This window comes from Protopterus annectens, chromosome 6.part0 (genome assembly GCF_019279795.1).
Source record: "Protopterus annectens isolate FY-2018-M chromosome 6.part0, PAN1.0, whole genome shotgun sequence".
In the NCBI taxonomy this organism is placed as follows: domain Eukaryota; kingdom Metazoa; phylum Chordata; order Ceratodontiformes; family Protopteridae; genus Protopterus; species Protopterus annectens.
This window is the reverse complement of record NC_056737.1, coordinates 40,581,381-40,605,768: the sequence shown is the minus strand read 5'-3', so window position 1 is coordinate 40,605,768 and position 24,388 is coordinate 40,581,381. Positions and strand designations below refer to the sequence as shown.

General features: G+C 43.1%; 1 protein-coding gene across 3 annotated transcripts in view; it reads right to left on the bottom strand.

Annotated features, from left to right (window-relative positions):
* EIF2AK4 (eukaryotic translation initiation factor 2 alpha kinase 4) overlaps positions 1-24,388 on the bottom strand; it is a 3,701,979-nt gene that overhangs the window by 613,998 nt on the left and 3,063,593 nt on the right. For all 3 annotated transcript variants that reach the window (XM_044073832.1, XM_044073831.1, XM_044073833.1), the window contains one exon: positions 2,868-2,977. In XM_044073832.1, coding sequence (XP_043929767.1) covers positions 2,868-2,977 — 110 coding nt within the window. The remainder of the gene's footprint in view (positions 1-2,867; positions 2,978-24,388) is intronic.

Below are 24,388 nucleotides of genomic sequence, written 5' to 3'. Positions count from 1 at the left end.
TGGGAACTAAGTGAGAATTATGTAATCTGGGAGGGCCCAGCCAAAATGTTTGTTAGTGATTTTAAAAACTATTGCTCAGAGAGAGACTGTAAGCATTTTTGTCTTGATTGATTTGATATCCAACTCAGCACTGCCTTATGCTCTCTTTATGTTAGTATGTTAGAACTGTGTTTTCTCCTAGAAGTAGCCAGGAATTATAAAAATTAGACTAAGAGGAATGAAGGTCAGCAGAACTAAGACAGAATATGTGTGTGTGAATGAGAGAGAGGATAGAGGAATGGTGAGGATGCAAGGAGTAGAACTGGCAAAGGTGGATGAGTTTAAATACTTGGGGTCAGTAGTTCAGAGTAACGGTGAGTGTGGACGAGAGGTGAAGAACAGAGTACAGGCAGGATGGAGTGGGTGGAGAAGAGTGTCAGGAGTGATTTGTGACAGATGAGTACCTGTAAGAGTGAAAAGGAAGGTCTACAAGAGGGTAGTGAGACCAACTATGTTATATGGGTGGAGACAGTGGCACTGACAAAAAGGCAGGAGTTTGAGCTGGATGTGGCAGAGTTAAAGATGTTAAGATTTGCACTGGGTGTGATGAGGGTGGACAGGATAGTATATTAGAGGGTCAGCCCAGGTTGGAAGGTTTGGAGACAAAGCTAGAGAGGCAAGATTACATTGGTTTGGACATGTGCTGAGGAGGGATGCTGAGTATATTGGGAAAAAGATGCTAAGGATGAAGCTACCAGGTAACAGGAAAAGAGGAAGGCCTACGATAAGGTGTATGGATGTGGTGAGAGAGGACATGCAGGTGGCTGGTGTGACACAGCAAGATGCAGAAGACAGGAATAAATGGAAACAGGTGATCCGCTGTGGCGACCCCTGACGGGAACAGCCGAAAGAAGATGATGAGACTAAGTGTTTTTCTGTTATGTCAGAACTGTACTACTGTATTATTTTAAGTTTCTGTGTAATCTCTGAACTCTTGAATAGCACTGTGGTGTAGTAGTATTGTCTTGTGTTTTTAGTATTTATTATTAAATATTTTTAAATCCTTTTCAACTGTGGCTGGTTTATGTAAAGATAAGTTAAGCTCTAGAGTACATTGCATATTTATAGTATTTATTGTACAAAGCCACTCTAATAAGCCTTAAGACTGTTTAGTCACACTTACCAATTGGATAATAATATTGCACAGTAATAATTGGACACCAATTTAAGGGACTTTAGGTAGCTGATAATTATTAGCTGGTGGTGGCAGGAATTACTACCTTATAGTCTGGGTATAGGGGCACAGCTGGAGAATCTGTGTCAGCCTTTCCCATGAGTGTCTGTGAAGTTGTATAAATACTTATCTCAGAGTGTGTGTGTGTCAACTACTTGGGCAGGAACAAGAAGCACTGGTTGGACAGGGAGGGTACTGGAAGTTAGCTTGCCAGCTAGGCTGACATCTGGACCCTATAGCTGTGCCAGTGGGGAGTCTTATTGGGGATCTGGAGATCAAGGGAGCAACCAGCCCCAGACTGACTGTGATCTCTGTGTGGTCTTGAGGGAAATTGCACTTTACTGTGTGTATTTGTTATCCTTTCACCTATATGAGACGCCCTTCTCTAGTGCTAGTGGTGAGGATTGAGGCTCCTTGATTGCTGGGCCAGGGCACAGGCATCACAACTTATTACAGCCAACAGTTTGTAAAGTAAAAATATTACAACTGCATCTCCTCAATGTTCATTTAATTAAATGTCCAATGTTACTCTAGTATTTGAAATGTATTTCTCTGATTGACAAGCCAGTGTCTCAGGTCTCTAGTTAAAACACCCAGTGACATGATAATACTCCAGGATGGGAGGACTGTATACACAACCGGTGCAAAAATAATTGCCTCAAATGCAATACCAATTAAGCAGCACAGTCAATTTGGTAAAAGGAATAACTTCTCATCATACTTCATAAAATGATGCACTCTATACTTGGACTGTTGTCTCTCCTATGTAGTTACAGAATCCTTTCATCTGATCCAAGTACCTAATGAAGGCCATCTCTTTCAGAACCAAGGACTTCCAGCTTACACTCTGCGGATCTCTTATCTGCACCATACTGAACATAATGCCCATTTTGTGAGGAGTACATATCTAAATTTATCACTTAAATGAAGAGGCACCAGAGAATCTTAACCAAAAAAGTCACCAGCCTCAAGTCCCATGGAAATCCAGATCAAATGCTATTTTTCTTCTGTTTCCTATCCTACAGACTCCACCACAGTGATCAATGTCTGGCCATACTCTTTTATACCTGCTAAGTCTTCACATAACTGTTTTATCAAATACAGGTGAAAAAGAACTTAATTGCTGTCAATAAAATCAACAGTACATGGTGTGGCAAGTTCTTATTCTGGTGTATTCGCCACTTATGGAAAAAAAAACTGCCCCTAACTACTAAGCAAAGCAGTATGACAGTTAAGTGCAAGACTAACCCCAGATAATTGGATCAGCAGTCACACATTCTCCTGGAGCTTATCCTGACTGTCCCTCCTTGAAGCAGGAGATAACACCTGATCTTGGGTGCTTTGGGCTATGTTGTTAAAGGTCTGATATGTGACTGCCTAGTAACTACCTACAAACCTAAGATCACTTCTTATGAGAGGTGATGGAAAAGACAGATCACAAACAAGCATCTGAATACAACAGAAGAAATCTACGTCCACTTCCTAACACAGATGACTCAACCTAGATTATGCACTCCGTTTCTGCTACACATACAGTTCCAATGTCTGCCTCTATACATCAGAATGCACAGCATGCAACCATATAATACAAAATAATGACATAGCACCACATATGTACAATTTATTATTCCAATGCTTTATATTTAACTCTGACCTTTGGCTTCTTTCATCCATGACTTTGGTCCTCAGTTTTTGTGTTATATGGTCAATGACATCTTTTTCCGTTCTTTTTTCTATAAGCCTTTCCTTTTCATAATATTTTATCTATTAAGAGCAAGAAATTAAACATTAATTATGTGCTAAGCAATGTGCAACAAAAATAAATGACTTCTGCATCAAGCACTATACTGTCAGTATGAAACAGCTTTCTATCTGAATCTGTAGTAAGTCACATTCGGGATGCAGACAGGCATGAAAAAAAGAGAAGCACAAAACTAAAGCAACATTAAGGAAAGAGACAATTTTGTGGTTTCTCAGTTTTTAACACTGATATAAGATATACAAGACTACTAAAATCTATTTTTAAAATGCCACAGGGAAAAAAAAAGACATACAGGGGAAGTAAAATCACAAGGCAGTTTAGTAATATATTTGGGGGGAATTAAGAGTGTTGGCAAATAGTGAGAAAGTATTAAGATGCAGGACTATACATTCCTACATTCTGGTAACCACACAGGTGAAATATGTGCAAACACTTGTAGGTAACTAGCAAGGTCTACTAGGACTTCTTCGGAAAAAGGCACCTATCATACACTACTCTTCTTACAGCCATTAAAAGAATGGCATTTAAGTATGGGGTCCAATTCTGGTTTCTTGTCAGTCGGTTATATGGGTAACACATTTGAAAAAATAAAAAGGTGCTTTACAAATATATATTGCTGGTTTGAGAAATGCAGATTATAAGGTGCACCTTAGGGCTACGGTATTATACACAAAGAGACAAAAGGCTAAGGGGTGGCCAAATAAGGACTCAAAGCAATAAATGTCACGTGTGTTGGCCCATTTAGGACTAAACAGATTATCTCACACCATTTTGTGGTGTAACACATTACAGGACACAGTTAAGACAATCAGCACTTCGTAAAGGACAGCTACAGCATATGGGTTGCCTCACACAGCCCTTGGGAAACTTGCCAGGAAGTGGTATATCCTGGGTGAGGTTTTCAACAGACATGCATGTATGGTCTGCCATTCGATTGCAATCAAGTTTAAATGGCACAAGGTAGTTCACAACAGTACTGCTGCAGGCATGATTAACACCACACTGTGATTAATGCTGTCGGCACTGATGGGTAACAATAGCGGCAGAGAAATTCATGCAAGAATCCTGAGGCTGGCTGCTTTACTAGAAGAGAACAACCACAAAGCAACAATGAATGTGAATTTATGGCTAAAAGAAAATGTCAGTCAAGCCCGGCTCTGTGGTGCAGAGGAAGACAGCCCTGACTGCACCCATGGCTCAAACAATGGAAGACCTAGATGGGAGTGGAGCAGCCATGGCTTTTTACTTCTCTTCAGCTATGCCCACCCACCTAGTAGAATTTGGTGGCTCCCACACTTTTGGCAATGATGTTCCAGGTGTAGGGAGAGGCAGTCCTTCACAAGCATGGCCACAGTAATGGGAGAGACACAGATATTACTACCCAAATCAGAATACCGATATCTCTGGCAAGGCATGTTTGAGAAAGTACAGTTTTGTACCTACCATAAATGTAGATGTCCGAACTGGATAGCATCTGCAGTCATAACAACTGGGTTGTCCTGTTGTCAGGCAGCCCTTCAGTCGGCCGGATTCCAAAGTCCGGGTCCGGCTTCGGCTGATGTCGCACTTCACCCGACGTCATCTCTGTTGGTCTTCGGGTATAAAGGCATCAGCTGACGCCATTTTCCTCAGTGTTTCTTGCCCCAGATGCCAGTAGCCCTCTTGTAGGCTAAAAATTTTGGATAAATGCCAATGTTTCCAAAAAGATAGTGGTAAACACAAGAAATAATCATGTATGTACATATATACAACAAATACACCATAAAAGTCTCCCCCCACCAGCTAGCTATTAGGAGGGTAAACACCCTAGGAGTACCACAGAGGGGAAGGAGGGAGGGTAATCCTGACTGCAGATGCTATCCAGTTCGGACATCTACATTTATGGTAGGTACAAAACTGTACTATGTCCTTCATGGATGCATCTGCAGTCATAACAACTGGGTAGAATACCATAGCCAACTAGGGGAGGAGGAAGAAACTAGATTATGGTGTGTTTAGGATCCCTTGCAGTACAGCAGTGGCAAACCCTGCTCGGGATCTGGAATATAGAGGCAAATTATAATGCTTGGCAAATGTATGCACGGAGGTCCAAGTAGCCGCCTCAATAATGTCTTTGGTTGCCACTCCTCGTAAAAGGCTGTGGTAGTGGCTGTTGCCCTTGTAGAATGAGGTCTTATGTTCTGTGGAATTGGTTTTCCATGGAAGGAGTAACAGAATCATATGCAATTTCCTATCCATTTGGAGATTGTCTGTTTGGAAATAGCTTTTCCTTCCCTTCCTGTTGCATAGGCTACAAAAAGCTGATCAGTTTTCTGCTACTTTTGTTCTGTCCAGGTAGTAGCGTAGCTGTCTATGTACATCCAAGGTATGCAGTATTCTTTCCCTCTGTTTTGTGGGTTGGGAAAGAAGGTAGGTAGGTGGATTGCCTGGTTTAAAGACACTCTGGATACCACCTTAGGCATAAATGTAGGATTAGTCCTCATGGACACTCTATCTGGATGGAAGATTAGGAAGGGTTGTACTGCCATTAGGGCCTGGAGTTCAGAAACCCTCCTGGCTGAGGTTATTGCCAGTAGGAAGGCGGTTTTCCACGATAGATGCTGTAGGTCTGCTGTTGCTGCTGGCTCAAAGGGTGATAGTGTCAACTTTTCTAGCACAAAGTTCAAGTCCCAAGCTGGTAATGGTGGTTTCCTTGGAGGTTTTACATTCTTGATTCCTCTGAGGAACTGTCTGAGTAATGGGTGTGAAAAACAGGTGGATCAAAGCTGTATTCTGCTGATATAGCTGATGCATGTATCTTGATGGAGGAGTAGGACAGGCCTGAATGTAGAAGTTCTGCCAGATACTCCAGAATGTTAGGCATATCTATGTTTGACACATCTTTTCCTCTTTCAGTACTCCAAATGACAAACCTTTTCCATTTTCCTGCATAGTTCCTTCTTGTTGAAGGTCTGCGGGCTTCAAGAATAATGTCTTTAACTCTTTGGGAAAGTTCTGGATTAGCTGCTGCTATGTGATGTTCCATGCAGTCAGTTGCAACGCTTTTAGGTTTGGATGCATGATGCTGTAGTTGTTCTGAGTTAACATCAAAGGCATCAGGGTATTGGCCACATATTGTTCTGAGACATGCTCCTCAGCAGTGGGTACCAGTGTTGTCTTGGCCAGTTTGGAGCTATTAGGGTTATCCTTGGACGCTCTTCCTTGATTTTTAGTAATACCTTGTGTATCAAGGGAAGAGGTGGGAATGCATATGCTGTTAGGCCTTTCCAGCTGAAGGAGAGCGAATCCACTTTCCATGCTAGTGGGTGGAATGTCCTTGTGCAGAACTTTTGAGCTGGTGATTGAGAGGGAAGCAAATAAATCTATCTGAGGCATTCCCCATTTCTTTGAGATGGTCTTGAAGATGTCCGGTGTAGCATCCATTCGTGGGCATCCGATGTGGTTCTGCTTAATATGTCTGCTAGAGTATTTTCTTTTCCCGGTACAAATATTGCCTGTAACTGGATGTTGTAGCTGAGTGCCAGGTTCCACAGCTCCAAAGTCATTCTGCATATGGGGTATGAATGAGTGCCTCCCTGTTTGTTGATGTACCACATGACTGTGGTGTTGTCTGTCCTTATCATCAACTGGCCCTCTTTGAGAAATGGTCTGAAGTTTTGGATTGCCAGTTTTACTGCCAGCATTTCTTTTAGGTTGATGTGCAGGTGAAGTTGATCCTGGCCCACAATCCTTGCACGCATTTGTCCAGCATGTGGGCCCCCATCCTAGGTCTGAAGCGCCTGTTGTGATGGTCTGGCTTGCTTGACATCTGCGAAAGGGTAGCCCTGGGTTTGACTGGCATGCTTGAGCCCACCATAGGAACTCCTGTTTTAAGCATGGAATTAGTGGAATTTCTGTTTCTAGGCTGTGCCTGTGTTGGGACCATAAATTCTTTAGGTACCACTGTAGTTTTCTCATATGTAGTCTGGCAAGTGGGACCAAGATTATGCATGATGCCATGAAGCCCAAGGCCTGCAGTACTTTTCTTGCTGTTAACTTGTTCTGTTTTGTTAGTGCCAAGAAGTAAAGAGGGAGTTCTCTTTGTTTTTCTGCAGTTAGGAAAGCCATTTGTTTTACTGTGTCCAATTCCGCGCCCAAGAATGTCCTTGTCTGGGATGGGATCAGCCTTGATTTTTGTAAATTGACTGTGTATCCCAGTGCTTGTAGCAAGTAAATGACCCTTTGTAAATCTGTTGTCAGCTTGCTTTTGTTGTCCCTTGTAGCAGGCAGTCGTCCAGGTATGGGTAAATTTGAATTCCTGTAGTCTGCAGTGGGCGATTACTGATGCCAGGCATTTTGTGAATACTCTGGGCGCAGTAGATAAGCCAAAGGGCAATGCTGAGAATTGATAATGCTCTGATCCTGCAAGAAATCGGAGGTATCTTCTGCAGATTGGTCGAATGGGGACGTGCAGGTATGCCTCCTTGAGATCTAGAGTTACCAGCCAACACTCCTTGCCCAGCATGGGAAGAAGTTGCTGTAGGGTCAGCATTTTGAATTTTGGGACAATGATGTATGTATTTAAGGTGGACAGGTCGAGAATAGGTCTCCAACTTTTTTCCTTTCTTGGAACTAGGAATAGTCGAGTAGAATCCATTTCCTTGTTCTGTTGTTGGCACTCTTTCCACAGCTCTCATGTTTGCTAACTGCATTATCTGTTGTAGAGCCTCTGTTTTTTGATTTGGAGGTAGATTTGGCATTCCTCTTTTGACTGGTAAAGTGTGGAAGTGGAACCGGTAACCTTGATCTATGGTTTGTAAAATCCACTTGTCTTTTGTGATATAGTGCCAGTTCTTTGAAAATAAGGTTAATTTGCCGCCTAATGGAGCTGCTATTTGTTCCCTGGTAGGCGGATTTAGAGTTAAGTCACTGTGGCTGTGTTGTTGTAGTGGCAGTGGTTGTGTCTGTGCCTCTGTTGTTACCTTGCCACTGTCGCCCTCTGTAGGCACCTCCTCTGGATTGGTTTCTGCCTCTGGAACGTCTATTCCTGCCCCTTTGGGATCTTGTGGAGTCAGGAAAGGACCAATTTTTGGCAGGCCAGTTCCTGCTAAACCTTGGGGGTTGGACCTGCAAGAAATCTTTAACCGTTTGAACAGATTTTGCCTTTTCTTCCATTTTCTTCATTACCTGCTGGGCAGGTGCACCAAACAAGCTGGTCTTATCCATAGGAGCATCTAATAACTTAGCTTTAACATGATCCGGTAAAGCTTGTTCCTTTAGCCATGCATGCCTTCTTATCACTGTGCCAGTCATGGCTGATCTAAATGAAGCCTCCAGTGCATCATAGCCACATTTTAAGGAATGGTTACTAACCTGTTGTATGTTATTTACCATTTCTAATACATATTTCTTATCAATTGATTCATCAGAGGATAGCTTTTTTGTTAACTGATCAAGCATAAACTCTTGGTATTGTATCATGTGAAACTGACAGTTTAAAGCTCTAGCTGAGAGAGTAGCTGAAGTGTAAACCTTTTTGCCCCATCTGTCTAGAGACCTGGCTTCCCTTTCAGAAGGAATAGGGTTTTTAGCTGTGGTCGCGGCTACTGCCTTGGGACCCTGGGATATAGTTTCGGGGTCTGCAAGTGGGGCCTTGTAAAGGTGGTGATGAGTGTCTGGTACCCTGTAAAATCTGTCTGGTTTGGCAGGGGCTGGAGGTAAAGAATCTGGTGCAGAGCAGACATCATTGAAGGCATCATCCACTACAGAGAGCACAGGAGGTATAGCTAAGGGCCTGTGTTGTGGGAGGTGCAGAAAGGTTCTCAGTCTTTTTCTGGAGTCTGAGAAATCCTGCTGCTGCCATTGGAACTGCTCGCATGGCATGTAAGGTTTCCCCAAAGGAAAATTCTTCTGGTGGGGAGGCAGCTGGAATGGATTCTTCAGCATCTGAGTCTTCAAAATTGGAGAAAGGAGCCTCTGGCTGGTCTGTTATGTCTGATTCATCAGCAGAATCATCAGAGGACACAGGCTCGGGGCTCTGCCCTAGGTCTCTTCTCTGGGGCTGAGAGGCCCTGTCTGGGAGAGATTGAGATCCCCTAATTAATGAAATTAAATCTTCTGCCAGAGTAAGCATTTGTGCACTAGAAGAGGGCCGGGTTGTAGGGGGTTTAGCAGGCACTGTTCTAGTAGTTTTGGCTGCTTTGGCCCTGGCAAAGGCCTTAATGGACATGGCTGCTGGAGGCCTAGCAGCACCACGTGCTGGGGTAGACACATCCAAGGGAATGGTGTCTGATAAGTCAGTGGCAACCACCGTAGTGGATAAAATTTCTGAGGCCGATTCAAGAGAAGTAGCAGGGGCCTCAGTGGTAGTGATAGATTCTGCTGTATTTTGATCAGTTTTCTCGGTTTCGCCGAAACCGAGACACTCATGATTTGCTTAACCATGGTTTCGGCCGAAACCGCGGACCGCAGTGTCGGTCTTTATCTTTGCGTTTTTAGCAGTTTGGGTAGTCGGAGGATCCGACGGCATAATATAAGCAAAATCAGAAACGAAAAACTGTTCAGCAAAATCCGACCGACGCCTAAGCGTCGCCGGTTGAAAGAAGCACAGGCGAACAGGCTGCTACGTCGTGGGCTGGGCCTAAACAAGGCAGACAGTAAGAGTGGAAATCCTTATGAGGTATTTGTTTCCCACAGGTTAAACAATTATTAACTTTTTCTGACATCGGCTGAGGCAAGAAAGAGTCCCCAACGGGGTACTTAGCTTTAGAAGTCTTCGAAGTAGTATTCGGTAGAAGTAATCTCTGGATCTGACCGACCGGCACTTGCGAACAGCTTCTGCTTCGGGCGCCACGCGGCAAGAAAGACCGAGGAAAATGGCGTCGGCTGATGCCTTTATACCCGAAGACCAACAGAGATGACGTCGGGTGAAGTGCGACATCAGCCGAAGCCGGACCCGGACTTTGGAATCCGGCCGACTGAAGGGCTGCCTGACGACAGGACAACCCAGTTGTTATGACTGCAGATGCATCCATGAAGGACATCATGTGCGCTCATGTAGGTACTCACTGGTAGTATCCACAGTGATATTGGTGCCTATGTCACCACTAAGGTGTACAATTAGCAACTTCAGTTAAAAAAAAAAAAAAGAATTACCAATTGCTGCCTTGTTGCTGACCATGTTATGGAGTGCTTTCACCCCAGTAGGGAATGAAGGGGTGGCAGTGGCAAGATGGCTGACAATAAGAAAACCTAGCAATGAAGTATCACTAGGTGTGGTCCACCTGGATTTTGCTAAGGCCTTTGACTCATTTCCAGATAGGTGGCTGCAAGAAAGACTTAGGTAAACTGAAGAATAACTGGATTACTGCATGGTTGAATAGAAGAACATTGAGCAGAAGTAAGAAGGGTAATATGGGCATGGAGAAAATGACAAATGGAGCACTGCAGTGGTCTGTCACTGTCCCAGTACTCTTCAGTATGTTCATTTAGACATACCTGAGGGAACAGAGAACAGGATCAACCTCTCTCCTAATGATGAAAAGTTACTTGCAAAAGTCCAAGCAAGAATTTGGAAAGGCTGATAAACTGGGCTGACAAATTATAGCTGAGGTTCAGTGCAAGAAAAGCAAGATACTGCAGCCATGTCATAGAATTTCTGGTGTGCAGTATCATTTAGGAAGACAAGCAAAATGCAAAGAAACAAAGCAGAAAAAAGATATGGGGTGGTGGTCACCCAGAACACAACAACAGGGCAATGGCAGCAACCAACAAAATGCCAGGGCGTTTTCTCAGGAGAACATACTCAAAACTAATGCTCATACCTTACCACACCTTGGCTACACCAGCCGCAAGAAAGACGTGCCATACTGAAAGAGAGACCAGAGAAAAGCCAAATGAATGGCGCAAGGGATCGAGTAGAAAGGATACGAACACAAAATAGAGGGATAAGATGTCTTCTCAACAGAAAATCAAAGAGAAAGATTGATATGATATCCAAGATCAGGCCATAGAGATATGGAAAAGGTATCCTGAATCAAAAAATATGGAGGAAGTGCCAAAATCAGTGGAATGCAAAGTCCAGCTACAATCTGATACAGCAAAAGTACATCTTCATTGAGAGAACAGTAAGTTTATGGAATGCATGGTGCAAAAGGTATCCATGGAGACATTCAAAAATACATGAGACAGCTAGATGAACGAGGGGGAAGAAAGAGATATGGGGAGGTAGAATAATGAATGAACATGAAGGGTTCACCAATAAGTCTTACTGTCTCATACATTAAAGTAGTAGTACATCATTATAATTCAGAGAACAACAAAACAGAAAAAAGACAGTGCTTGCAATAGTGTAAGTAGACAGCTGCCTATCTGAATGGTAGGTAGGACACAGATGTTTACAGTGAAAGACAGACAAAAACAGGAAAGCACAGTTGTGTAAGTAACTCACCATAAGATTAGATGTTTGATTACATCACTGTTGCAATAGGTTCATAGATTAGTACTAAGCTAACTGCCCTTGCGAGCCATTTTAAGCCTAGCCAATTATCCCTTGTGAGACTCAAACCCCACACCTTGTGTTTGTAAGGCAAACACCTTAACCATTAGGCCTAGCAGCCTAAGATATAGTCGATTTCCTGCCAAGGACTAGACCCAGCTGTCCAGCTTCCAAAGCTTTAGGGCACCCTTCACATGCTCTAGCCACTGTACAGCATAAGTAGAACAGTACAATGTTAGTGGCTATGGTGCCAAAGCTTCAGAGCCTTCCAGATAGGAGCCATAATAATAAAAATCCTGCACCCTGGCAAAAAAGTAGCAAAAAAGAGGAGGGGGATGGAGACAGGGTGGCACTGCTGCACCAGTGAACATTTACTGTTATGCAACATTTAATTACACAACTATACTATACTCATCCTTAGATCACAACTGCAGTAGCCTAAACTATATGGGGAAAATACCAGAACTTAGAAAGAAAGGGAGGAGGAAGGAGGAGCAGAGTGCAGGGATCCATAGAGAACAGTCCCAGCAAAAAGCCTGCTTTGTACATAGAAAAGGAATCTAGACTGTAGTGCTTAATAACGTTATGCACAGAAGACGAAGTTGCTGCCACTAGTATAGTATATACTAGAGTCCACCTCTTTCCCAATGCCACAGAAGTAGCCACAACCCTGGTCGAGTGGACTCTGATTTTGCCTGTGTTTGTTATGGTGAGAATAACAAAAGCAACAACATGTAACAGGCATTTAGAGACTGTATATTTTGAGACTGACTGCCCCTTTTTCTGAATTTCATAGGAAATAAACTGTTGCTCATAAGCCCTGAATTTGTCTTGTCAATGTAGTAGTACTTGAGTAACCTGTACACATCCATAGTGTGTACAATTCTTTTTAGGCTTTGGAAAAAAAAAAAACAAGATGAAATGCCTGGCCCAATGTAAACTCTGAAAGAGTGTCAGTCTCAGGATCTGGTCTTAAAATGACCCTATCTTTGTGAAATAAGAGCTAGGGATGACTTACCATAAGAGCTTGCAACTCAGATACTGTTCTTCCAGAAGTCAGAACAATGTGTACTGTTGTTTTCCAAGAGAAAAACTTAAAATCAGCCATGTGATCTGGTTGAAAAGGAAACGGTGTAAATTTTGCCAGTAAAAAATAAAATCCCAAGCAGAAGCCATCTACCTTTGATGTGGATTGAATATGTAAATCCCACTCTCAAAACTATTTCAGGGTGGACGGGGGGGGGGGGGGGGTTAAGGGCAGGCAACCACAGATGCCCAAAAGATGAATCTTGACAGAAGAATAAGAATTGATGGAAGATAAGCAGAGTCAAAAGAATCTGAGCCTTAAAAGGGTCATGGTTCACGTTTTGTTACAAACTAGAAAATCTTTTCACTTATCTATATATAATTTTATAATAGCAGGTTTACTTTAATATCAGTTGCATGTTGTCATAAAAAAGCAACACAAAGGGCACTAAAATTATATCATCTAGGCAGTCAGCTGAATATGTTGAAGGTTGGAGTGTACCAAACCACCCTGTACTATGTTAGTCTATTCTGTGAGGAAGCTTGTGGCAACTGTAACTGCCATTGGCCATTTTCAAAAGAAGGGAGAAATTAAAGTTATGTATTCACCATAACTATGCATATCTGTGTTGTCCATTTTCATTCTTTTTCATCGTATGGGTTACGGATCTGACCTTGGATCTGTCTCAGCCGCATATGTCAGATTTATGGACCCAACTCTAGAGCTCCTCCCTCTACCCATAATGCCCCAGCTAGAGTACAATACCTCAGATCGTGTCGACTGCCTTATATATCCTAAGACAGAGTAGGAAGAAAGAAAATAACAGTAAGCCAGGGCTCGAACCTGGAACTAAAAAGTTCCAACGAAAAAACATGAGTTCACACCAGAAGATAACAGGATGGGGGAAGAAGGGTGGGAAGTTAAGTAAGAACTAAAACAGACAGCACAGATGCATAGTTATGGTGAGTACATAACTTTAGTACCTTTACTTTAGTTCCTGATGTTGTCCTTTTCCTACTTCATCAGTGTATGGGACACAGTCCACAGCTAGGTTAATCTTCGGTGGTCCTTATGGAAGGATTTGGCGAACCAAAAGCAGCTCTACTTCTAGAAGTCAAATCTAGTTTGTAATGAGCAATAAAGTCATGAGCATTAGACTAAGTAGCTGCTGCACAAATGTCATCAATTGAAGTTCTAGACCAGAAGACGGAAGAAATAGTCATTTATCTGGCTGAATGTGCCTTAGGGGGTTTGACAGGGAGAGGTATTGCTTAGTACACACAAAAGAAATGCAATCAGTAATCAATTTTGCCAGGGTAACTGTAGAAACTGGTGATCCCTGTCAAGTTAAGTGAGAAAGAAACACCTGGTCAGTTTTCCTGAAATCCTTAGTAGATAAAAACGTAGTTGTCTATGTACATTTAAAAGATGTAATGTACTCTCCCTTATTTGAAAAATAAGGGAAGAAGACAGGCAGATGAATTGTTTGATATACGATTCAGAGGCAATGTTTGGTAAGAAGGATGTGGACTGGTTCATATGGTAACGCTGTTTTTGTGAAAAACAATGTATAGGGATTTGAAAGAGAGCCTGATGTTCTGAAATTGTCCTTGCCAATGCAATTGCTACAAGAAATGCTGTTTTCCAAGACAAAAATTTTACATCAGTTTTGGCTGAAGGTTCAAAAAGTTGTTGCGTCAACCCCTGAAGTACTACTGTCAAATCCCATGGAGGAGACAAATCTTTTACTGAGGACCTAAGTAAGAAGGTGCCTTTTAGAAAAGCTTGGACAGTTTGGAAAAAGCTGGAGAAGAAGCTTTGTCTCCTGAATGCAGATTTGACATGGTTGCCAAGGGAACTTTGATTGTGGAGAAAGTAGCACCTTCCTGAAAAACAGAGGCTAAGAATTCTAGAACTGAAGAAACTGGAGCAGTAAAAGAATCAACTGCTTTCTTAAGAGGCCAAATTGAGAATAGCTTCTATTTACTCTTGTAGATCTTCCCTGTGGAAGCTGTATGGGAAAATAAAGTACATGTCTAAATGAGAAGAAAAGCCTGGCCAGTCTAGCTATTAAAAGAACTGGAGAAACCATCTAGTTAGTTTGAGGCCTGGAATATTGGTATGTTTTATCCCCAAGGGATGCGAAAGGAGATCTGGACTGGGGTCCAGCATTCATGGCAAATATCAAAGATGAGTCGAAATGAAGGGGAGAACCACACCTGGTGAGGTCAAAAGGGGGCCAATGAGGATAACTGAGCTCTTCAACTGACGTGCTTTCTGTAAGAATTTTGAAATTAGATGCAATGGGGAATAGGCATAAAGGAAACCAGACGGCCAAATGTGCAATACAGCATCTCTTTGTGATTCCCCCTGTGGGAGAATTAGAGCAAAATACCCGCTGCAATTGCTGTTGTGGAGAGATGCAAAGAGATAGCAGCAATGTTGGCCCCACTGACAGAAAATTTTCTCTGCCACTGACTGACAGAGACCACACGTGAGGTAAAAATAAATGGACTTGCTGAGTCTGTCCATTAAGACACTGGATATCCCCAGAATGTGTAATGCCACTAGAAAGCAGTTGGCAGAGATCACCCACTGCCATACTCTCACTGTCTCTCAAAAGAGGTGTTAAGATTAGGCTCCCCCTTACTTGTTGATGTACCAGACCACAGACATGTTTGTCAGTTTGAATCACAACAGTCCCCACAGAGAGAACATCTTGAAAGGCCTGCAATACTAAAAGGACACTGATGTGCAAATAGGTTTCTTGGGGGGACCAATTGCCCTGGACCGTCCATCCCATGAAATGTCCCCACCCCAAATGGGATGCATGTGTCAGTGGTCACTGGTGGAGACAGACTGAAAGGATGGCCTAGGTAAATGTTGTCCAAGTGAATCCATCAACAGATGTGATTTCTTCATACTCATGTAAGTTTGACTGGAAAGGACAGAGGATGTTGCAGAACAGACCACTGAACAGCTAGAGTCCATTAGAGAACACACATACAGAAAAGTGCCATAGGAACTAAGACTATGATGCTGCCATCGAACCTAGAGCTTGAAGGACAGGCCTGGTCAGAGGAGCAGGATGGATAAGGATCTGTTGTACCTGGAACTTGACTGTATTTATAAGATGTGTAGGCAGAATGGCAATCTGACTTACTGCATTCAGCTGGGCACCAATGAACTCCGAGCTCTGTGCTGGTTGTAATGTAGAATTGGAGATGTTGACTATAATACATAGTGTTTGACAAAGTTGGAGCAAATAGTCCCTGGACTGTACCTGGTTGAGGAGGTGAGAAGCCAGTCGTCTAAGTATGGAAACATGCAGAATTCCAGCAGTCTCAGCTGAGCTGCTACCACTGCCATATACTGTATAAACACTCTGGAGGCTGTGGTGAGACTAAAGGGATGTTTTCTGGCTCATCTGCTCATCATGATGTGATAGTATGCATCCTGAAGATCAAGTGGACACATCCAATCGTCCTTGTGCAAATAGGGCAGGATGGACTGAACCATGGCCATTTAGAACTTTGCCTTTTTCACAAATTGGTTCAGTTTGGTTAGATCTAAAATTGGTCTCTAGTCCCTTGTCTTGTACAGCACTAAAAAGAACGATGAGTAAGTTCTGAATCCTCCTTGGTCTGGTGGGACCTCCTGAATGACTCTTTCGTCCAGCAACTTTTGAATCTCTTGAGCTGCAGCTTCTCTCTGACTGGACAGGATGTCAGAGAGCTTCCTGAAAGATGGTCCCTTCCCCAAGAATAAAGCTCTTTGGTGGCTTAGCAAAGATGCATCAGCTTTTCACTTCTCATATGCTGGCAAGAGTGGTTCTCCCTTACCTGCCAAGAGCAGCAGCCGAACAGTTACAGAAGAAATGCCTGCCTCCTGGTCCTTAATGGCTTCCCAAGGAGCAGCACCAGAGGGTCCAAGCTAAGCAGTTTAAGGAAAAACAGATATCTGCATCTGAATTCGCCATCAGCATCTGGGGCAAAAGGAAAGTCTGAGTCAAAACTGAAGCCCTACCAGATACATTTTTCTCTTTTGTGGCTTGGGGAGGGAACAGTTGCATTACAGGCACCTAGGCTGATCCCTTTACCACAAAAGGTGTCTGACAAGCAGTTAGTGCAGTTTTTCAAAGTTGGTCTTGACTTCTGACAGAAAAGTAACACTTTCGTCATGAGAAAAGAATCCCCACATGGAACAGGGCCATCTCATAAGAAGCAAACAGATATTGAAAATTCGGTCTTACCTCCTGACAAACTAAATTCTGACATAGATTTCTTAGTGACAACCAGAAAACTTACTAGTACCAGTCCCCAACAACACATTTTGTCAAAAAAGTTTCCTCATAAAATATGATTAAAAAAAGGAATCCCTTAAAGGACTTCAGTCTGACAACCACAAAAGATGACTGACAAGCATACAACAGAGCTTAGCCTAGAATGTTAAACAACCTGAAAACAAAATAAGTCTTGAGGTAAATATGTTTAATGACAACACCAAAAACCATAGCTGCTAACACCTAGCCACAAGTTGTGACCAAAAAGTAAAACTTTTTCTCAAAAAGATCCATTATTTGAAAGAGACTTCCTCCAGGCTAGTTGCTCAGCATAATGCAGCCGAGGTTATCCAAGTGCAACTAACTCTGGGCAAAACTGCAATCCAAACTGTAGCTTGCTACAGATCACCCACCATGCCCAGGATTCCCACTCCTCTTTTCATGATGTACTGGAAAATATTATGGTTCAACCAAACACCTTAATAATGGGCAATTTCAACTACCCCACCATTAACTGTGAAAACTACTCATGTACCAACTCCTTCGCTCAACGCTTTCTGGAATTCATAAACTCTAATCCCCTGGATCAAATTATTCACACCCCCACCAGGGGCAACAATATCCTAGATCTAGTCATTACCAACATGAGTGACCGGTGTTCCACACCTGAAGTCAACGCCTCATTGGTCCGATCCGACCATAAGTTAATTACCCTAGATAGCCACATCCTGCCCCCACCCCCCATTAAGGAAACCATGGTAAAAAAATTCTCCAAAGCCAACTTCATGCTTCTTAAGACAGAAGTGGTGAACTTCATGATACCCATGCAGACGGACAATACAGTTACGACTACTGAATCCTACACAACTGCACTTTATAAGCACTTACATGAGTGCATGGATCGTACTATCACAAACAGATCCAAGACACTATCCTCCAAAAAAAGGAAGCCAATCTGGTGGTCCCCTGCCATAAACAAACTGTACAACAGAAGGAAGAAACTGTTGCAAAAGACAGTAAAATCCCATGAGTGGAGGAGCTCCCTGGTCAGCCTCAGTAAGAAGCTGCGATCCCTGATAAAATCCTCCAAAGCTAGTTACAAAATCGCCACTGATTCTAAAGACCACCACAAACCATTCTATAGCTATGTCAAGAATCTCAATGGCAACACTCAGATCTGCTCTGAGTTACAGCACAATGGCACTAAATATACAGACCCAACTGATATTGCCAACATCCTGGTAGACAGGTTCAGTGCTAACTTTACCCCACTATCACCCCCTAAATAGCCCATCTCTATACCGGAAGAATGCAAAGTTCCTGTAATCACGGCTGCACAGGTAAAAACCACACTCTCCAAAGCCAAGAACACAGCATCCATGGGACCAGACAACATCCCAGGCTGCGTTCTACACCAGCTACAGAACGAACTGGCACCCCACCTAATTACCATGTTCAGTCATAGCCTCACCTCAGGTTTTGTGCCTGCTGAATGGCACACAGCGACCTGTTATCCCACTCCACAAGGGATGAGCCACCACGGACCCCAGGAACTACTGCCCAATTAGCCTGACGAGCCTGGTCTGCAAGGCCATGGAACGTATCATCATGGAACTTATAAACAAAGTCATTGGTAATCTCCAAACTCTGGACCCCACCCAGTTCAGGATTGTAAAAGGCAGATCATGTCTCCTAATCCTGACAGACTTCTTTGAAGCGGTCACCAAAGCCATAGACAAGGGTAAGGTGGTTCACACAGCCTATCTATATCTTGCCAAAGCTTTCAACACCATCCCCCACTCTGGAATTATAGATAAACTCACTAAACTAGGTATAAATCCCTATGTCACAAGATGGGTTGCCAACTGGCTCACTGACAGAATCCACACTGTAAAAGTAGCAGACTCCAAATCAGACTTCAGACCAGTGACAAGTGGAGTACCACAGGGTTCAGTCCTGGGTCCTCTCCTGTTTGGGATCTACTTCTCTGAAGTACAGGCTAACACAGAAGATCTTTAGCTAACAAGGTTCGCAGATGACTGCAAACTAGGAGCCATAATCGAAACTCCTAACGATGTGGACATCCTACAAAAGGGCCTCACTGAGACAGATGCCTGGTGTCAAAGCCATGGCCTCAAGCTCAATGCCAAAAAGTGCATTGTCATCCCTTTTGGTAAAAACTCTGTACCCATGAACTACAACATAGGCGGTAGTATACTTAACACCAAAAGTGTGATAAGAAACCTTGGGACACAGGTGGACAGTAGTCTTTCCTTTGATAATCACATTGCCACACTAGTCAGGAAATCCTTCTACATGGCACACCTCATCCCAAAAGGTTTCTCATCCAGAAAAAAAGAGATCAGTGTTCCCCTCTACTCATCACTCATTAGACCCATTATAGAGTACAATGCCCATTTTGGTATGTACCTCACAAGACATCTACAACAACTGAAAAGGCTGCATAAATACCTCACAAAGAGGATTACCAGCCTCAAACAGATGCCATACGCAGACCGTCTCAAAAAACTCCAGCTTTACTCCGTCGCATATCGCCTACTCAGAGGTGATCTCTGCCTAACATACAAAGCTATGTCAAACCCAGAGCTGTTGGACATGCTCCACTTAAAGAAATCCCAATCCCTCCGAGCTACACGCTCTAGGGGCCTAAACCTTGTCACCACTATAAACAGAACATACCAGAGGGATAGATTCCTAATTACCTATCTATATCAAACAAAGCTCCTCATTAGCACTCTTCAATAAAAATCTTGATGATTGGATGGGAAATAGCAAATTCACCCTGGGGATCACCTCTGTGGCTCTGCTCGACAGTGGCACATGAAAATAATTTTCTTGGGTGGCAAAAGCCAGGGTACCTTTTTGCCTGGGCTTGTATAGGCGCCAGGGCAGATAGCTTAGTACCTACCTATGAGCCTAAGGAACTATGACCAAAGTATGTCTGACTGACAACCATTAAAACATTAGTTCCAGCATGTAGCAAATCGTTCTTACTAAAAAGAACAGTTATTCACAAAAAATAAAGAAGTGGAAGGCATTCTGTTATGGGGTGTTTATCTGCCCAGACTTGGTTAAGCACTAATTGGATGTCAATCACTTGACCTTTTATTGTACAAGCTGTACAGTGGCATGTGGAATGTGCCCTAAAGCTTTAGAAGTGGTCATCTGGTCTGATCCTTGGCAGGACAACCTATATAGCTTAGACTACTCGAAGCACAACAAACATTTAGAGAGGTGACTAGGGGTGTAGCACAAGGGTTTGCCCTGGGTCCAGCACTCTTCAGTGTGTTTGTCTCAGACATATCTGACAGAACAGAGATCAGGATCAACCTCACTCCTGGGGACACAAAGACAAATCTAAGCACAGACAAAGGCTGAATCAATGAGCTACAACAACCCTGATGCTGATAATCAGTTGGGAGAATAGAACTAATGGCAACAGAACAAGAAAAGTATCAGTACTAATCACAACTGGACTGGACCACCAGGAGCACAGTGAAGGGGCAACAGCAAACAGAATGGTGGAGTGTATCCCCCAGGAGGAGACATTCTAGAATCAGTGTAGTAAAATTGGAAGTAAAATTCTTCAGTGCCTCGGTCATACCACAGCTTGAGTACCGAGTGCAGTTCTGGTGGCCCCTTAAGGAAAAGCAGATCAGTTTACTGGAAGGAATTCAGAGGAAAGTCACCTGAATGATTTATGGAACAGACGAGAAGAAATGTGAGCAGTCATTCTGAACAGGGACAGTTGGGGAAAGGGAGTACAGGCAGCTGACTGTAGGAACAAAAAATTCCTATATCTAATGATTTTTTAAAAATTTATTTTTGATACAGACAGTTGTGGATCCATGAAATACACTAATAGTGTCATAGGTTCATAGGTATGCACTAGAGTAACGAGCACAGAGGTCTTTTAAAGCATAGCCATGCATCTCAAATCTCTGACAAATTCTGGTGCCCTTGATAAGTGTAAACAGAGGCTTTATAGGAGTGAAACATTTACAAGCAGGGGCCTGAGAGATGAAAATTTACAGGTTGCTTGTGTCCATTACAGACATATGTGCCAAACCAGAGATGAATTTCCTGTTCCCCATCCAACTGCCCAATTTATACTTGAATTGGGTTAGGGAGGAAAGTACAGTTGTGTACACTTACCATAAATGTAGATGTTCGAGTATATTCACTGTTGCAGTCATTACATTTGGGGTAATCTGCTGGCAGGTTGCCCTCAGTTGGCCTGATTAACAAAGTCTTGGGTCCTGTGTTGGTTTCTGTCCCTTCTTCCATGACGTCAGGTCGTCAGGGGTATAAAACATGCAGCCAACGCCATTATATCAGTTTTTCTTGCCCCAGATGTCAGGTGTCCCCCAAATGGGGAGCCAAATATTTTAGTAATTAAAAACACAAAAATATACCTCCAAACAAAAGCAAATACACCAAAAAGGCTTTTAAACATAGTAAAGGAAAGTACAGGTATAGTAAGAGAAAAACAGGGGGTTGGAGGGAGGGTAACCAGGACTGCAACAGTGAATACACTCGAACATCTACATTTATGGTAAGTGTACACAACTGTACTATATTCTTCGTGTTCACTGTTGCAGTCATTACATTTGGGTAGATTCCCAAAGCTATGGTTGGGAGGATGGATTTATACAGCATTAGGACCAGCTATAAGGCCCTGCAGGACAGCAGTGGCAAAGCCAGCTCTGGATTTAGAGAAGAAAGGTAAATGGTAATATTTGGTGAATGTATGAACTGAGCTCCAGGTAGCAGCTTCTATAATGTCTCTGGTAGGAACACCTCTGAGAAAGGCTGTAGAATTAGATGCAGCCTTGGTGGAATGAGATCTGATCCCCTGGGGGATAGTTTTACCATGGTGCATATAGTAGAAACGAATACAATGGCTTATCCATTTGGAAATATTCTGCTTTTAAATAGCTTTTCCCTCTGCCCCTGCAGCAAATGCCACCAGTAGTTGTTCAGATTTTCTTAGAGATTTTGTCCTGTTTAAGTAAAATCTCAGTTGTCTGTGTACATCCAATGAATGCAGAATCTGCTCCCCCTTGTTCTGTGGATTGGGAAAAAAAGTTGGCAAATGGATGTTCTAATTAAGAGCCACACTGGATACCACCTTAGGCGTGAAGGATGGATTGGTCCTGAGAGACACCCTGTCCGCATAAAAAATAATGAAAGGCTTCACTGCCATAAGAGCCTGTAATTCGGAAATCCTTCTAGCTGAAGTGACTGCTAAAAGGAAAGCTGTTTTCCAAGAGAGAAATTTTAAGTCTGCAGTAGCAGCTGGCTCGAAAGGAGGGAGAGTGAGTTTTTCCAATACAAAATTGAGGTCCCAGGCAGGGGTTGGAGCTCTCCTGGGTGGTCTTAAGTTTTTGGCCCCTCTGAGATACTGCTTTAGCAGAGGATGAGAGAGGAGGGGAGGTTCTGTGTTGTAATGAGCTGAAATGGCTGAGGCATGGATTTTTATGGAAGAAAAGGACAGGCCCTTGTGAAGCATCTCAGTTAAGTATTGTAAAATCTGAGGAATATTGGGCACTGCTGTGCTTATCCCTTGTGATTGATTCCAGGCACAGATTTTCTAGTACTAGGCCTTCTTGCCTCCAAAATGACATCCATCACAGGTTTGCTGAGGGATGCTAAGGGTGAATTTAGGTGATTAGCTACGCTGCAAGATTCAAAGTTTGGAGCTGAGTGTGCAGAATTTGGTTGTTCTGCTGAGACAGTAAAGTAAGGTGTCTAAGGCAGGTGCCACTGTGGAAGGTGTGACACACTGTGCAGGAGTGGGAACCAGTGTTGGCAAGGCCAGTCTGGAGCAATCAAAATCATTTTTGGTATATCCTGTTTGACTTTTAATAGAACTTTGGAGAGCAGAGGCAGAGGGGGGAAAAGCATAGACTGATAGGTTTTTCCAGCTGAATGATAGAGCATCCACTTTCTAGGCTCTTTTGTGATGAGTTCTTGTGCAGAATTTGTCCAACTGATAGTTCTGGGGTAAGGCAAAAAGATCTATGTCTGAACTCCCCCATTTGTGTCTCAATATGTTGAAAATCCGTGGTTCCAGTTTCCATTTGTGTGGGTCCATGAGATTTCTGCTTAGTTCATCTGCCAGAGTATTCAGCTTTCCTGGCAAGAACTGAGCTTGTAGTTGTATTTGATAGGTCAAGGCCGTGTTCCACAATGCCATGGCTAGTCTGCAAAGGGGGTAGGAGTGTGTACCCCCCTGCTTGTTTATGTACCACATAACTGTGGTGTTGTCTGTCTTTATCATTAATTGTCCTGGATGAATGTAGTCCTTGAAGGCTGTCAGTGCATTCTGTATAGCTAGCATCTCTTTTTGATTGATATGATGGTGCATTTGATTTGGGCTCCATTTGCCCTGAATGCACTTCCCTGCCAGATAAGCCCCCCAAGCATAGTCTGATTCATAGATTCATAGATTCATAGATAAGTACTAAGCTAACTGCCCTTGCGGGCCATTGTAAGCCTAGCCAATTATCCCTTGTGAGACTCAAACCCTGCACCTTGTGTTTGTAAGGCAAACACCTTAACCATTAGGCCACCCTCCCAATCCCTTGCATCTGTAGTTAGGGTTTGGCCAGCAGGGGGTGGAGTGAATGGCAGTCCCTTGTTTTGGTGGCAGGCCTCTGCCCACCATAGGAACTCTAGTTGCAGGCAAAGTATGATATGAATAATTGTTTCCAGGCTGTGACAATGTTGACTCCATAAACGTTTTAAGTACCACTGAAGTTTCCTCATATGCAATCTTGCATAAGGAATTAGAAGAATGCAGGAGGCCATGAATCCCAAGGCTTGCAGAATTTGTCTTGCAGACAGCAAGGTTTTTGTGGCCACCTGTTTGAAGTAAGTTAACAAATGAATTTGCTTTTCTGGCGTAAGGTAAGCCATCTGGGCAGTTGTATTCAAGCTTGCACCCAGGAATGTAATTTTTTGAGAGGGTACCAGTTGTGATTTCTTTTCATTTATGGTGTACCCCAGACAAGTTAGAACCCTTTTTACAAACGCCAGATGTTTTAGAAGAATGTCCCTCTTTTTCTGCCTGAATTAGACAATCGTCTAGGTATGGATATATTTGAATATTGCTTTGCCTGCAAAATGCAATTACTGGAGCCAGGCACTCTGTGAAGACCCTGAGCGCAGTAGATAAGCCAAAGGGCAGTGCAGAGAAAGTACAGTTTTGTACCTACCATAAATGTATATGTTCGAGTGTATTCACTGCTGCAGTCATTACACTTGGGTTATCCTGCCGTCAGGCGGTCCCGCAGTCGGCCAGAGTTCCAAAGTCTTGGTCCGGCGTCGGTTGCTGTTGCTTCTTCTCTGATGTCCGTGCGCCAGGGGTATACAAGATGTAGCCAATGCCATTTTCTTCAGTTTTTCTTGCCCCAGATGTCAGGTGCCCCCAAATAGGTAGGCAATACATATTGCTAATAAAAGATACATAAAAAATAAAAACAATACCTTCAGCTACAAGCAAATACACCACATAGGTTGTATAGGATAGAAAGGTATAGATAAGTCCCAGCTAAGAAAGTGGGGATGGAGGGAGGGTAACCTGGACTGCAACAGTGAATACA